Genomic DNA, 14,931 nt, shown 5'->3' with positions numbered 1-14,931 from the left:
CCTGTGCTCCAGACCCCTCACCAGCTTTGTTGCCCTCCTTTGAACACGTTCCAGGGCCTCAATGTCTTTCTTGCAGTGAGGGGCCCAAAACTGGACACAGTACTTGAGGTGCGGCCTCACCAGTGCTGAATATAGGGGAACAATCGCCTCTCTGCTCCTGCTTGCAACACTGTTTCTGATGCAGGCCAGGATGCCATTGGCCTTCTTGGCCACCTGGGCACACTGTCGGCTCATGTTCAGCTGAGCATCAATCAATACCCCCAGGTCCATTTCCTCTATGCAGTCTTCCAGCCACACCGCCCCAAGCCTGCAGCGTTGCCTGGGGTTGTTGTAGCCGAAGTGCAGCACCCGGCATTTGGCCTTGTTGAACTTGCTGAATAATGAGTTACTCACAGTACAAACTCTCTTAGGTGATGCTCAAAAATGTGACTCAGTACTACTTAGATCTCAGATGCTGTACTAACAAGCTAGTGTGGAAAGAGGAGGATTTCATGAAAGCTTTACCCACGGTTAGCCCACTGAGTTGCACTCTCCACATTCATTATGCTTAGCACTGCAATACTGCTAGGTAATTCTGTGAGAGTGTTCCTTTTTATTGCTTCATTACCACTTGTGTAGTGATGACCTGAAAGAAGGAAAGAAACTTTTTGTGAGCATCAGATGACCAAGCTCTAGAGCGTTTGGATCGTTTTTAGGTAGATATCTGACCTTGCCAGTTGTAGAATTCCTTCCTTTTGATACCAATGGATCTAACTCTTGATTAAATGTTGGGCCATGTTGGGCCACGTGTGCACATGTGAGGCAATGCATCCCTTGCTGCTGTTCCTCTTTAGCCTTTTGGCAGTGAACAAACAGCATCCTTTGCTCCAGCTGCTTTGCAGTGAGTCAGTGCATCCCTTGGTCTGGGGTCTTGGCCAGGCCCGATTCTGTGCAGCAAGTGACTGAGTATAACATGCATTTTATTGGAGAAAGGAGATCTGTTAGAAAGTGACAGGATGATTCAGGTGCAGGCTTGGCACCTCAGTCTGCTTTAAAACTATTTTTGAGAGTGGGCTTCTAGGATTCTGTAATACTCAAGGACATATAATGCTAACAAAATAAAGCATCTTTATTGCGAGTTGACACAAATGAACACCAGAAAAACAAGTATGTACTTACAGTTAATTAGCCATGTACACACTTAGCTGTATGATTTGAAAGTGTTGCTGGTACAGTACTCACCAAGCTGCTGTTAGGAATGGGGATGATCAACCCTGGCAAAATTTTGCTTCAAACCTGATCTGTTTCATGGAGTCTGATGTCAACCAGGTATCCTCAGGTATTCTGGAGTTCTCATGCAGAGAAGTTTATGCAGTGGAAGCTCTGAGCTTGGGCAGGCAGTGAGTTACTTCATCCTTACAGAGTTAGGAGATGTAGGACACCAGCACACAGAGCAGCCAGGAGCTGCTGCTGACTTCTGTTCCTCTACCTAGAACAGCCAATTGAAGTTGCTGGTTTGTATTTTCTTGCTTTCTGAGACTGAATTTTGCTTTTCACAGAAGTACTTCTGTTTTTCTGGGTGATGATTGCAGTTTCCTTGTGCTTATCAAGGGTGTTTCAAGATATTTCAAGTTGTTACGTACCCAGCTGCTTGTGTAGGATCCACTCTGTATTTCCCAAGTATATCTGAGGTTCCCAGACCTGCAGCATTTTCTATTGTGAATGTTTCAGCAGGCATCTTTCTCTGTTGGTATTTTCCCCATCATAACCAGGTTGCCTTTATGGTTGCTGCCATCATGGTTTGAGAAGCAATTCAGAGAAATTGGAGGTGAGAAACTTGCTGTTTATTGGAAACAGTTGAATGGAGCATTCATAATCACTATAAACATGCTGTAACTCATTTTTGGTCCTCTTTAACCCTTTTTTGTGAGCTGTAGTTTTCCTTCATGCTGTGCCATATCTTAACAAGCAAACATGTTTGGATTTGAAAGGGATTTTTGTTCATTTGTTTGACCCACAGGTTGAAATCTCTTGAGCGAGCAAAGGGAGAAGTGTTTGGTTGATGTTGTACAGGTTTTTAACCCTAACTCTGAGTTTCATTTTTAAACGGGTAAAATTTTTATATTAACTTAATAATTTAAAGGTGACTTTCAGTGGAAAATGTATGGTTAATGGAAGCAGTGAATGAGAAAATGTCAAAAATGTGCCTAAAGGGACACTTGCAATTGTTGTTAACCTTCTGTTCTTGTTAGCATCGTGACACGTAACTGATGTTAGGACTTGAAAGAGGGAGGGAAGAACCCAAAATGTTGTCCCAGCCAAGTGGGTTTGGCTTTCTGGGTTTAGGCCATCAGTTTCTGCAGGAGCAGACTGCTCACTGGGAGAGACTGCTTTCAAAGCTGTGTAAATACCCTTCTCTCTGTAAGCTGATGCAGCGCTATCTTCTGGACCTGCCAACAGATGGCCCCAATGCCTTTCCTGCTTCTGTGACTTTTCTGGGCTCCCTTAAGCAGAGGAAGAGCAAACCCAATCCGTTCTGTTGTTGTCACTGTACCTGAGGTTGGTTATGAGCTTCTAATGTCCTTTGCTTTACTTCTTCCACACAGATAATGTTACGCTTTGCAATAATTTCTGACTCTTTAGAGGCTGGTTGTAATCTGTCATTGATAACGAGATGTACAGAATCAACATTTCCCTGGGCTTTATAATGTTAGTGCTTTTCTACCTGATGTTTGTCCTGTTTGCTTCTGAACAAGCAGCATCTCCAGCTGTTTCCACTTTGGCTGCAGACTGAACACAAGCTGTTGGGCCCCACTGGTGGAGCTCTGACTGCTGGGAACTGGTGATTTTCTGCTGACGTTACTAGGGACAAGCAAATTCAGGGGACCAAATGTACATCATCTATTTGAATATTAAAGCATAATTCATGGAATTGTAGGGGTTGCAAAGGACATCTGGGCATCAAGTCCAACCCTCTGCTAAAGCAAGTTCCCTTCGGTAGACTTCACGAAGCATGTTTGAATGGGTGATCTCAAAGCAGTAGCTGGGTAGAACTGTGGACTCCTGCTTTCTTGTGGAGAAAAGGAAGATGGTATACTGATTTTTGTTTTTTTTGTGACTTACCAGATGCTCTGGAAAATTCTAAATAGAAAGAGTAAACACTAACTCATAAATAACTATTAGCTTTGAGCACCTGTTACCTGCTGACTTGGTATGACCCTCTGGTGCCAGTAACCCTCCTTGCTGGAGGGGCTTTAGGGTGTTTGCTAAGAATCTTCTTCTTGAAATTCCTGTTTCCCAAGAGGACGTTCAATCAAATTGCTTCTTGGGGGTACATCATCACAGAATGGCTTGGTTTGGAAGAGACCTCAACGATCATCTGACCTCAAAAAGGCATGCTCTCCTATCATGTGACGTAGCCAGAAATGAAGTAGTCAATTCAACGCTACGTTTCTTCCAATTTTGAGGCTACAAACAAAAGTTCCTTAGCATATCTCTTGCAATCCTGATTGACAGCACGTCTGCAGCCTCTGCACAGCACAGCTGACACGACAGCTTCCCACCCTTCTGTCAATCTCATCGCAAGGTGCCATTGCAGGGAGTGGGTTCCATTTACAGCTGGGGGGGATATCATAATACTTCTGTCAACTGCAAAACGCTGCTCTTCCCATTTTTGGTTCTGGTCTGTTTATTCTGTGGATGTTGTTCTGTTGTCCACGCCAGCTACGCTTCCTTTGGTAAAGCTATAGCAGTGCTTTACCAATCAACATTAATGTTACTGTTCTGAACAGCTACAGCACTCTGATGCCCACACAAATTATTAGCTATGCTTACTGCTCTAGAGGGGAGTACTGTGGAAATGTCAAACCTTTGCTGTACATGTTTGCAAACTTAACTTTAAATGATAAGCTCAGATCTTGCTTATTATAGATAATTGTATCTTCTCTCTGTAGATAAAGATCTGATGCTGATCTCACCATCTTAGCTGTTTCTGAATAACTGTTGACATTTGATGCGTGTCTGTTACCTTGCAACCGTAAAGTATTCTAACAGCAGCATATTCTTAAATTGCTTTGAAATGTAATGTTTTACTAGGACATCTAGGTTGGGAATGTAATGGATGAAACTTCCCTGCCATCTCATTTGCCTGGCTGCTGTAGAGCCAGTGATTCTCAGCGCTTTTTTTATGAGTGTCTCTTGCTGGATTTATTTGTGCTGAGCAGAATCTGACGTCTTCATCTTTTCTCTAACTAGAGAGTGAAGATTAAAGCAGTTGTTTTTCAGCAGTGCTCCCTACTAACAAAAACAAATGGGATTAAGTTTATTTCTGCTGTACTTAAGACTTAATATTCTCTCACATTTGCCTAAGTTGGGCTGTAGAATAACAGTTCCTTGATGCTTTGTGAGGTACAGAACTTTGTGTTTCATGGAATAAATTTTTTTCCCCATGGCTCATGGTATTTATACATTGCAAGTTTGGTTAAGGACAAGGGCAGGATACCAGTTTACATGTTAGTGCTTCAATACCTTGCTCTAGGGCAGGTGTTAGTTATTGTCTTGAAATGCCTTCACCAACTCTGCCCAGTAGCTTCTTTTGCCATATTATGATGGAGATACAGTAGAGGCTGAGCAGAAATCAGTTTCCCTTTTATTCAGGTTTTACTATAGGCAAGGAAATGAAAATAGCATGTTTTCCAAAAAGCAATTGAAAACTATTGTGTTAGAATAAGTCAGAGTTTCAGTGAGATTCAATGTAAGCAGTAATTTCAGTGTTAAATAGAAATCTTTTCCTTTTGACTTGTGGGGGGAAAACAATCTACAGGAGCTTGTTTGCCTTATTAATCTGTTTTACCTGCACATGTTTCTAGCCAATCCTTTATGAATCAAAGAAAAGAAAAAAAAGAAAAAGAGGAGAAAAGAAATAACTTCTGAATAAGCATTCCTTGTCCTTGCAGTGAATTCCAGTGTACCAGGTCAAACTTTGTATTTCAGGATTCTGCGGTAAGACAGTTATATTTTTACATTAAAATCAGGTGCATATGTATGGGAAAAATGTTCAGCTCCTTGTAACTGAACACTGACTGATAAAATGTTGTCTCCAAACCAGCTAAGTTTCTGTTATCCTAGCAGTTTCCAAATGGAAGACTGATTTAATGTCATTGCAGGTAGACTTATAACATTGCATCTCTTAAACTTGTTGTCTTTGTGTGTCTTTATTACTCTGTAATGATAATTATTTCTTACCTACGTAGGGTGACTTAGCAGCTGTTGAAGAGCTGCTGAAAAATGGAGCAGATCCCAATGTTAAGGACAATGCTGGCTGGACACCACTGGTGAGTTGTAGACTTCTTGCCTTTTGTCTTTCTATCAGATTTCATTTCATCCCTCCCCTTCTCACACTTTGGTTCCCTTCATACGCACTTAGGTGACAAAGAATTGTTCAGGATAGAAAATGGTGAGAGTGTAAGAGAATTTATTACTAACAGCTGCAGCCAAATCCAACTTTCCTCTGCTGGGTTAGAATTTGCAACTGAGATGTCTGAGATCCTGCAAGTGCAGAAAATGTGACTATGATACCTAGAAAGTGATTGGTTGCAGACATCTGTCTTTCATGAGTGCTTAATGTCCTTGATGGTTTTCTTAACGTTTTTGGAAGTAGGTGGAGTGGTTGAATGAAAAAATATCGCACTCTTGAAGAACAGAGAATAAATAGGAGGCTTTTTTCAGCAACTTCTTTCTCTCCTAAACAGTACTCTTGACTGAGCCTGTAATCTGTGAGGCTTTGTTCTTTGTGGTCTAATTTGAACACAATCGGCCTTTGTTCGCCTCCTCTCTGTGCTTGTTATTAGTGCCAGGTTCCAAGGTTAGTTCATGTTGGGAATGTAATGCAGTATCCTTGCATCATCTTCCCTGATTATCTTCTGAGAGGGTTTGAGAATGAACATGATAACAGGTATGACAGAGGTCCTTCCTCTGAGCTCTGTTTCACTTGAGTTTTCTCTTTCCTGCTTGTGGACTCTCCACGCTAGCACGAGGCATGTAACCACGGGCATCAAGAGGTGGTGGAGCTGTTGCTACAACACAAAGCACTGGTGAATTCTACGGGCTATCAGAACGATTCGCCCCTTCATGATGCTGCCAAGAATGGGCACGTGAGCATTGTTGAGCTGCTGCTTCTGCACGGTGCCTCCCGTGATGCAGTGTGAGTAGAAGTAATGCTGTTTAAGCTATAGCACTAGCTACAGTATCCAGGATGTATGATAAGTAAATGTGAAGCAAAGCTAGTTAATTAAATACTGCTATTTGTAGCAGTAATGGAGATGTTGAGCACAACACAGCATACAATGTTTATATCCACCCCTTTTCAAGGTGTTTTGTTTCTATTTCACTTTGTCCAGGAAGTATCTGGGGACTGTCCTAGGGGAGCAACAAAATACGTTTGTCCTATTTTAACACTCTTCTGTTGATGTTTTGTTATAGCTCAGTGAGATATGGAATGCTGAACTAGATGAGCTTTGAACTGCTACGTTTGTTTTTTTCACTTTCCCTTCACTCCTTGCCAGCAGAAGGTGTTTCAATCCAAACTGCAGACTGTTAGTATACCAGCTGTTAAATGTGGCTGTAGGTGCTTTAGCATTGCTGTTGTGCCAGGAGCACCCAACGCATGTTAATAGAGGGGTGTGTGTGTGTGTAATAAGACAGGTGAAGCCTTGTGTGCCATAAGTTTCCTTGTTAGGAGCATAACAAAACATAAGCAAATTCAGTTTAATCACTTCAGCTCACAGTATTCACTCTTGAAGATCGCAGAATTGAGGTATTCTCAAGAAAAGCATGGGCTTTTCAAAACCAGTCATAGTCTTGAAAACACTGGAGTTGGAGAAGGCAGGGAGAGAAGCACACCAAATAGAGCACCCTAACTGTGAGAAAGGATCGATTGTTCATCTTCATTTGGTTCTTGAACAACAAAGACCCGTGCGTTACACCGTAAGCTGACAACTTCAGAAACTAATTTTCAAACCACTCATGTATTGCTCTCTGGTTGTGTGACACTTACCACTTGTCTGTCTGGTATCTGAAAGTGTAGCACAGGCAACAGCTTTGATGCAAGTTTTCAACAGGACTCAGGGTTTGCACTGCAGAGACTCCAAATGCCAGCACTGGGACTTTTCAGGTCTCTTATTAGCCTTAATCTCTGCTGCGTGGGCTTAGACAAACTGAGACAAAGCTGAACTTAGTTCAGCTCATTCTGTGTGAGCAAATATGACCTTCTGTTGAAACAGGAGCTTTTTAATCAGGGAAGGAAAGATTTGAATAAATCTTAAACTCGGCTGTAGTTGTCACTGAATATGGGTAGGATTCAGCTGTGTATGAAGGCACTGGGATGCAGGTTAGGTCACAACTCTGCAATCAACTACTTCTAGCAGTATTAAAAATAGCTTCTTACTTCTGAATACACAGTGTTCTTGCCTTAGCCTCCAGTGTGCTCAAAATATCCGTGTGCTGTTTATAAATATGGAAGAATACACTTCTTAAATCTTTTGGGGAACAAGCATAGCCTTTCTTGATCTCTTTTGTTGCTTTGGCAAAAAAGCAGCCCTGCCTGCCCCCTGCCCTGGATAAAGTGAGGCTTCCAAATCTTCTGTATGTTCTCTATCCCTGTCTGAAGTGTAACTGCATATATTCCTATCACAGCGATGAGGGGAAGATGTTTTTTTCCATTTTACAGAGAACGCTGGAGACATAAAAAGAAGGGATCTACAAGTGAGGTGTTTAGACTTGAATAGTAAGACTTTACTGACCTCTTCCAAACACTGCCAAGAAACAGTATAAACAACAACAACGTATGTGAGACTTCTGAGAATGTCTTATGCTTCCTTCCCTTTTCTACTGAGCCTTGCTGGTTTTAAAAACAAATTGCTACATTCTTTCCCTGGATCACATCTGTCCAAATCTTACAGGGTTGATTTCTACCTGTGCTTCTGGTGCTAATTAAACAGTAGTTGGATTTGTCTAGATAAGTGGATTTGAAACCTTTTTGATATAAAAAGTTTAATTTTTTTTCTTGTGGATGCAGGAACCCTTATAATAAAGTCAAGACCCTAGCAAGAAGCATGCTTTTCTTCAGAGTTTTTTCATATATCCAGGAGCAGCACTTTTGAAAACAGGAGGCAAGAGCAGGGTGATCACCTCAGATAGTGCACTTATCGTTGTCTATTTGGTATGATTAGTTATAATTGGCCTCATTGTTCTTAATACAGGATATGCTTACCTACACGTTAGGACTAGCATTGTTAATGCAGAAATTGAGCAGTAATGAGCAGAACTGAAGGGTGTACTTGTGGAGTGCCTTAAATTTAAAGGTATGCAGTGTGTAAGCTAGAACTATAACAAATTTTGCTAAGCTACTGTCTTTACATTGATTCTTTATGTGCAATTCATTTTGGTCATTGCACAGGCTCTTCAAGTACTCAGTGAACTTTGAGGCTGGGTGAGGGCCCTCTTTATCCTAGCAGTGATTCTTCACTGCCTCATGGAGTGGAGGAACTTTTAAATAGTTCACTGTGGTTACTCAAAGACTTTTCCTTTAGCTAACCTCAGTGAATTGTGAACATGAAACGTGTATTCAAACGTTACTTGAGATATGCAGCATGAAAATCCCCAGAAGTGGCTGATGTGGCTGTTCTGACCATAGATATAACTTGATTATGTCTTAATATCCCTTGTGTGCTGGAGAGTTAATTTATTTGAATTAAAGCAGATACTACATTGAAGAGCCTGCTTAGAGCAGTAGTTTTGAATTTCAGCGTGAATCTTGGTTGCACAAGGCAAAATATGTATTTTTAAAGAAATGAAGCATTTTAACTGAAGACAGTTCTAAGATCTCCTAGGCTGTAAAGGATTATAAGATATATCTGGGAACAAATACAGCCACTTCCCAAGGGATTCAAGGCGTGAGGAAGTAACGAGGTATGATATAAAGCAGCTGCATATCTTCTGGACAAAGAGAGTACAGGTGAGAACTACAGCCCCTCTTTCCAGATTGCAGTTCTAGGATTTCAGTCTTCTTCAGAAACAGATTTCCAAAAGAATTCTAAGATTTAGTAGTAGTGGCAATTCTTTTACCATTTGAAATTTCCACTGACTGGGAAAGACACGAAGTGCAAATGGAAAATATTATATGCACCACTGGATCTATTGATTGTCCCACTGGTCTAGTTAATTTTTTAAACTTAATCTCCTACACTTAGCTCCTTTTTTTTTTTTTTAGCTTTTTTTCCACATGCTCATTCTTGAATTCTGCCTCTTTCCTTGCTTCACAGCAAGCCAAGTGATTTGAAAAATTAGATCTGTGCATTTGCAATTTCACAGTACTTTCTAAATGCTTTCACTCAAGTGGGCTATCTTGCCAGTTCTTCATGCCCAATAAGTTTAGCATTAGTAAAAACTGTTGTCGCCCTGTTATTTTTTTTCTTTTAGGTGTTAGCAGTCTGAGTAGTTGAGTCTGATTCCAAACAAACCTGGGGGATTGGCTGTTGTCCCCAATTATGAATGGCATAGAGGTAAATATGACTGGGGCTTCTGAGGAACTGGCATGGATATGTCCCTCTTATCTGTTCTCCCCTGATTGCTTGTTTCTTGAAAGTTCCCTGAAACACGTAGGAGGTAGCTGTTAAATTTCCTTTCTGCCACAGCTATTAGTCTCTTTGTAGCTAAGGCTTTGTAGGTAAGAATTCAGCAATGTTCCACTGTAAACCAAATCCCAGTTTCAAAGCTGTTCATAAGAAGCTCTTTGATTGCTCGGTCCTTCACATATCACCTGTCGTCTCATGTAAAGCCATACTCAGAAGATTATATTGAGTTGCTCTTCATTGGGCTCATCTTTGTTCTCAGCACAGAAATCCTGCTCTTTGATTGGAATTTGCTGGAGCCCTAAGAGCCCTCCACTGAATATTCCTTGATGACTGACTAATAGGAGAGTGTTTGCATCAAAGGATACATCTGACTCTTGAATGTTTAAATCAACTTGCAAGAAGCCATCTTACACTCTAGTAGAAAGAAGTGTGCCTTAGAGACCTTGTATTCTGGCTGAAGCATCAGAGGCACTTACTACCGTCTGATGGTAACACTTCTGTCTGTCTTCCTTCTGAAGGTGGAACTTGTCAGCTCAGCCCCCTGTGGGCCCATATTCAGCAAACACTAACCTATATGTTAACTGGTATTCCTCAAAATGCTGTGTTTGTGTTCCTGTTGCAGCCCTAGTCAATTTCATTTCACAGTGTGGATCGAAAGTTTAAATCCTCAACAACACGGAGGGCTTCTCTTGTTCTTCAGCTTGGCTGCAGACAGATTTGAGCATACTTGTTTTTGCCAATCCTGCTTGTGGGTCTAGAAACATATTCCTAATATGTTAGGAATAGTATCTGTAAATAACTACACCAAGAATGGTACCAGCTGAGCAGAGACTTAGTCTCTTTCTGGTTATGACTACCTCCAGGTGCCTAAGTAAAATGAAGAAATCTTTTTATCCTTATTCTTAGACAAGGAAGTCAAAGAAATACCATACCCAATATCTGTTTTACAGAGATAATTCCTTCCTTTTTTTTCTTTTGTAAAAGAACTACTCTCACATCTCAGTTTTCCTCCCTTTCCCTTCTGATCAATAAACTGCTTTCATACAGATATTCAAAACACTTAAACCCATCTCTTGGGCTGGTGTGCATTTTTTTTTCCGGCTCTGATTTCTCAAGCTCGTCACTGTTCACTTCAATGTGCCATCTTAGCATCCTATGACTGGCCATTAATTCTTGGCCAGTAATGAGAGGATGGTATTTGGCAGTGCTCTGGTAAGAGATGATTAAAATGTTCTTAAACAATGGGAGAGAGGGAGAGAAGACACAATCCAATGAATACAGAGGGACCAGCTAAAGCTCCTATCTGAGCAGTTTATATTTAACAAATGTCTTCTGCCAATTAAACACATAATAGCAGTGGCCTGAAGGTAAATATTCATCAGGTGATGAGCTGTTTATTTTCTTTCAGTTGTCAAGGATCTTTGGGAGAAAGAACACTCCCAAGCCTCCACAACGGATGTGATTTTTTTTTTCCTTTCCATTTTTTCATAGCAAAAGTTCAGCCAGCCATCCAGTCTAAAGATGACTTCAATGTATGTGCTACTGTTGTTTCTCTGCATCCATTGTTCCAAGGAACTGTCCTGCAGCAGTTTGAGTGGGATATATATGACCCTTATATAAAGAAAAGGCAAAAGCTACCCTGATGATGCATGACAAAGCAGGAACAGCATGACAGTATTTAATGGGCTACAACTCGGAGGACTGGGCTGAGGTTTAACCAATTATCTTTTTGTCTGTGGAATTTGTATTAGGCTGGCTCTCTGCTCATTAGTAACGCAGGAGAGCTCTGGTTTGGCAATAATATGAAATTGGAAACTGTAAAGTACCGGAATCTCCCATGTGGGATTTTTGTGGGTTGTAGAGTTCCCAAGAGCTGAAGTCAGCAAGCTGTGCTCAGCCAGGGGCATAGGAAGAGTCTGGGGTCAGACATGTCTTTTAACTTTGAGCTGGCCGAAGCCCCCCAGTGTAGTCAGATGAAGATTTAATGATTTGAGCTTTTGTTCAGGCTGGGTTGAGTTATGGCCTCGTGGAATTTGCTGTAAAGCTTCCTGGATTCTTACTCTGCACAGGAACGTGTGGCTAACTAAGAGACAGCACTTGAAAGATGCAGCAGTTTTTTGACCTCTTTAAATGTTTCATTGCTTGATGACCAAGCTTGGCAGGTTTCAGGCACTGAGTCAGGGCTTTGTTCTTGGTGACGAGCTTCCCCTTCATAATGAGCTCTTACTATGCATTTTAACAGCCAGAGTTACATGAGGTGAGGAGAAGAGGATCTGCTGGAATGGCCATTATTCCCGCAAAGGGCAGAACAAGCAGAATGTCTCCCTGGCAAAGGATTGTGTGTGTTAACAGCAATTACACCTGTTCTGCAGTTTCAGGCCTTCCTCTTCTCACTGCTGACCTGCAAATGCAAAGCCGTGTGAGGAAGAGACAGAAGCCATGGCTGTGCTTGATGTTGTGTTTATAGCAAATCATGTCTGTCAGGGATGTTAAAAGAATGGGGGAGGTGAGGGGTCTTGAAGCATATCTAGTATCTGCGAGCTGCCACATAGGATGAACAGTTTTCAACAAAATTACCAAATAAACACAAATTTGAATGAATTGGCTGTAATGTGTTCTGTGGCCCAGCACAGATAAATAAGATGCTTACTCAAATTTTGGATGCGTGAGGGAGCTTCTGCTCTCAGGAAGAATGCAGATAGCTCTTCCCATAAAAGCCTAACGTCAAACTCCAGTGTTTAACTCAATAGGTGGAATCTTCCAGTGTTCCTTTTGTGGCACAAGGGTAAAAATGTATTTTCTTGATCCTGGGAGGCCAGTGAAAAGATGGAAGCTGAAATTTCTGGGTCTTATGAAGGATATCAGCGTATCTCAAAAGGGTTTAGCAAGTACTGTGGCATACTTAGCATAGCACTCTGAACATCCCTTATTCCTCAGCTGAATGCAGCAGCTTGTAATTTGGTATCCATCTGTCTTGGATACAATTCTTATTTGAGGCTTTGTGGTTTTTAGCTGAAATTACATATTAGTTAGGAAGTGATGGTGGGGAAGCTACCCAGCTAACATACCCAGTTACTTAAGAATCAAGTCACATTTTATTTACTTAAACCCATCTGTGCTTGTTTTGCCAGTAATATATTTGGTTTGCGGCCTGTGGACTATGCAGAGAGTGAAAAGATGAAGTCTGTGCTAATGTTACCAGTCAAGAATGAATCATTTTCATTTAGCCAGCCCTCTGAGGTAAGTGTTCAGTGTGGGTTTTATTTTTTGTTGTTGTAGTTGTGCTATTGTTTGTTTGTTCTTAAAGAAAAAGAGCATCAGTTCATCGTGTCAGTGCAAAAGACTTGGAGCTAGGTGGATTGCCTAGATCTCCCTGTAAAGGCAGAGGCTTAAAGTAGTCTAGGGAGCTAATCTGTGTAGTATTATTTCTAGACTATATGCAGGGCATTTACGAGCTTCAGTATTCCATGTTGTGGTAGCTTTACCTGGGAAAGTGCTCTGTTATAGGAGGATGGGCACAGTTGTTCCTGAAGTATTGTTCCTTTGCTATCATTGGTGTTTTCATGCATGTTTAAATTTGCTCTGCTTGCCAAACTACCTGAAAGCAGCAGTAGTCTTTGCTCCAGGTTCTTCTTTGCTTTTAAGTCTGTTCCAATACTGTCCTATTATCCCTTAACCAACAGTGAAGATGTCAGCTCAGTAGCTGAAAGCAGGTTTTGAATTATTGGTTTGGTTCTTTTTTCTTTTTTCCTGTATTTTTTTTTCTTCTGAAGTTTTCTGGGTTTGTAACCAAAACTTATCCAGACTATCATAATGTGCTTTTTGCTTCCTAATGAGAGATGATTAAACCGAGCTGGCTGATACAAGCAGTCCTTCCTTACTTCATGGTACATAGCCTGCTGTGATCCCTTCTCAGTGGACAAGAAAATACCTATTGATGAAAAGTAAACTGTTGCAGCCAGATCAGTAGAAGTATAACTGTTGCTCCCACCTGTAGTAAATGTAAGCTAATGGATCTCTTCTGTAGCAAGCAAAACAGTCACATTTTGTACTTGCTTAGGGATGAACGCATGCCAGTGGATGAGTACCAGTTCACATAGATCACTTGTTACAAAGCCTGAGGCTTTAGGGTAGCTGGATCACAAAGATGGGTCTGCACTGAGGCGTCTGTGCACTTAGCAACACCAGGAGCTGAAGCATCACAGCCTTCCCAGTGTAAAACTGGATCAAACGGTATCTTCAACTTTCCGTTAATCTGCATTAAAAAAACATAAGCATCCATTATTTCCAGAGCAATGTATTAGGAACATCTTAGTAAAAAGGGAATGCCAATTATATAAGTCAGTCAACATAATGGTAGTGTAGCTGTTGGTCATGTCTCCCTACGAGCAGATGATTTTACTGCTGCACTGAGAAAACCTCCAATGCTACAGTCAGCAAGACTGCTTACACAATGTTCAAGCAACAAAATATGTGGACAGCAGTCTGTTTAAGATGAACAACACAACTTTTGCATCAGCTTCCTGTTTTTGTAGCTTCCATAAGCTAAACAAAGTATCTCAAATGCCAACTTGATTTTTTTTTTTTTCCTTTCTGGAGCTGGCTTTTACAAAGAGATTTAGTGATAGACTAAGATAGACTAGTGATAGACTTCCACTCATCTTGCCACGAATTGTTTTTCACAGTGCTTAGTCTTTATTAAATAATGCTCTCAAGCAAATAAGTTGCATTCTTGGTTCCCAAACACTTGGCTTATGCTGGACTTTCTTGCCATCACAGAGCCCAAGCCAGCCTAGAGATGGACCTCTTGGTATCCTGGGGAGCAGTCTGAGTTCAAAACAACAGAAACTGCTGAACCAGCTAGCAACAGTTCTGAAGGCTCGAAGGTGCACTGAATTTAACAGCACAGGTATGTAGTTTTCTTAAAACAGTGACAGCAGTTCTGCACATTATCTGTTAAGATGCTATTTGGAACAGTTCTTTTTTATCATTCTGAACTGTAGTTCCTGAAATCCCTGAATTGTAGCAGTGGTCCAAGGATGGCGTGCAGTGTTGCATGTGAATGCAGTAAGGTCTGCCTGGTTACTGCAGCAGGAGACTTCTGGGGGAGCCACGGTTTGACAGAGTATGGATTTTAAATAACAAGTTATAAGTGCTCCTCAGAGACCCCTTTTCTCTGCACATCTTTTATGAGTGTTGCCTGCTTACGTGAGCCATACTGCAAACTTTTTATCTCCTTTAAATCTTAAGCAGATGGTCCCTTTAGATACAACGGTGACTATCAGTTGACAACTTCTTTTGTGCTACCTTCCTTCAAATT

General features: G+C 41.2%; 1 protein-coding gene across 4 annotated transcripts in view; it reads left to right on the top strand.

The window, feature by feature from the left end:
- Positions 1–14,931, top strand: part of BARD1 (BRCA1 associated RING domain 1) — a 43,290-nt gene that overhangs the window by 16,187 nt on the left and 12,172 nt on the right. For all 4 annotated transcript variants that reach the window (XM_052675101.1, XM_052675102.1, XM_052675103.1 and 1 more), the window contains 4 exons: positions 5,232–5,312; positions 6,009–6,181; positions 12,743–12,851; positions 14,391–14,520. In XM_052675101.1, coding sequence (XP_052531061.1) covers positions 5,232–5,312; positions 6,009–6,181; positions 12,743–12,851; positions 14,391–14,520 — 493 coding nt within the window. The remainder of the gene's footprint in view (positions 1–5,231; positions 5,313–6,008; positions 6,182–12,742; positions 12,852–14,390; positions 14,521–14,931) is intronic.

This window comes from Tympanuchus pallidicinctus, unplaced genomic scaffold (assembly GCF_026119805.1).
Source record: "Tympanuchus pallidicinctus isolate F22 unplaced genomic scaffold, pur_lepc_1.0 scaffold15, whole genome shotgun sequence".
Taxonomy (NCBI): domain Eukaryota; kingdom Metazoa; phylum Chordata; class Aves; order Galliformes; family Phasianidae; genus Tympanuchus; species Tympanuchus pallidicinctus.
Note: the sequence above shows the minus strand (reverse complement) of the source record. Positions and strands in the feature narration are given on the sequence as shown.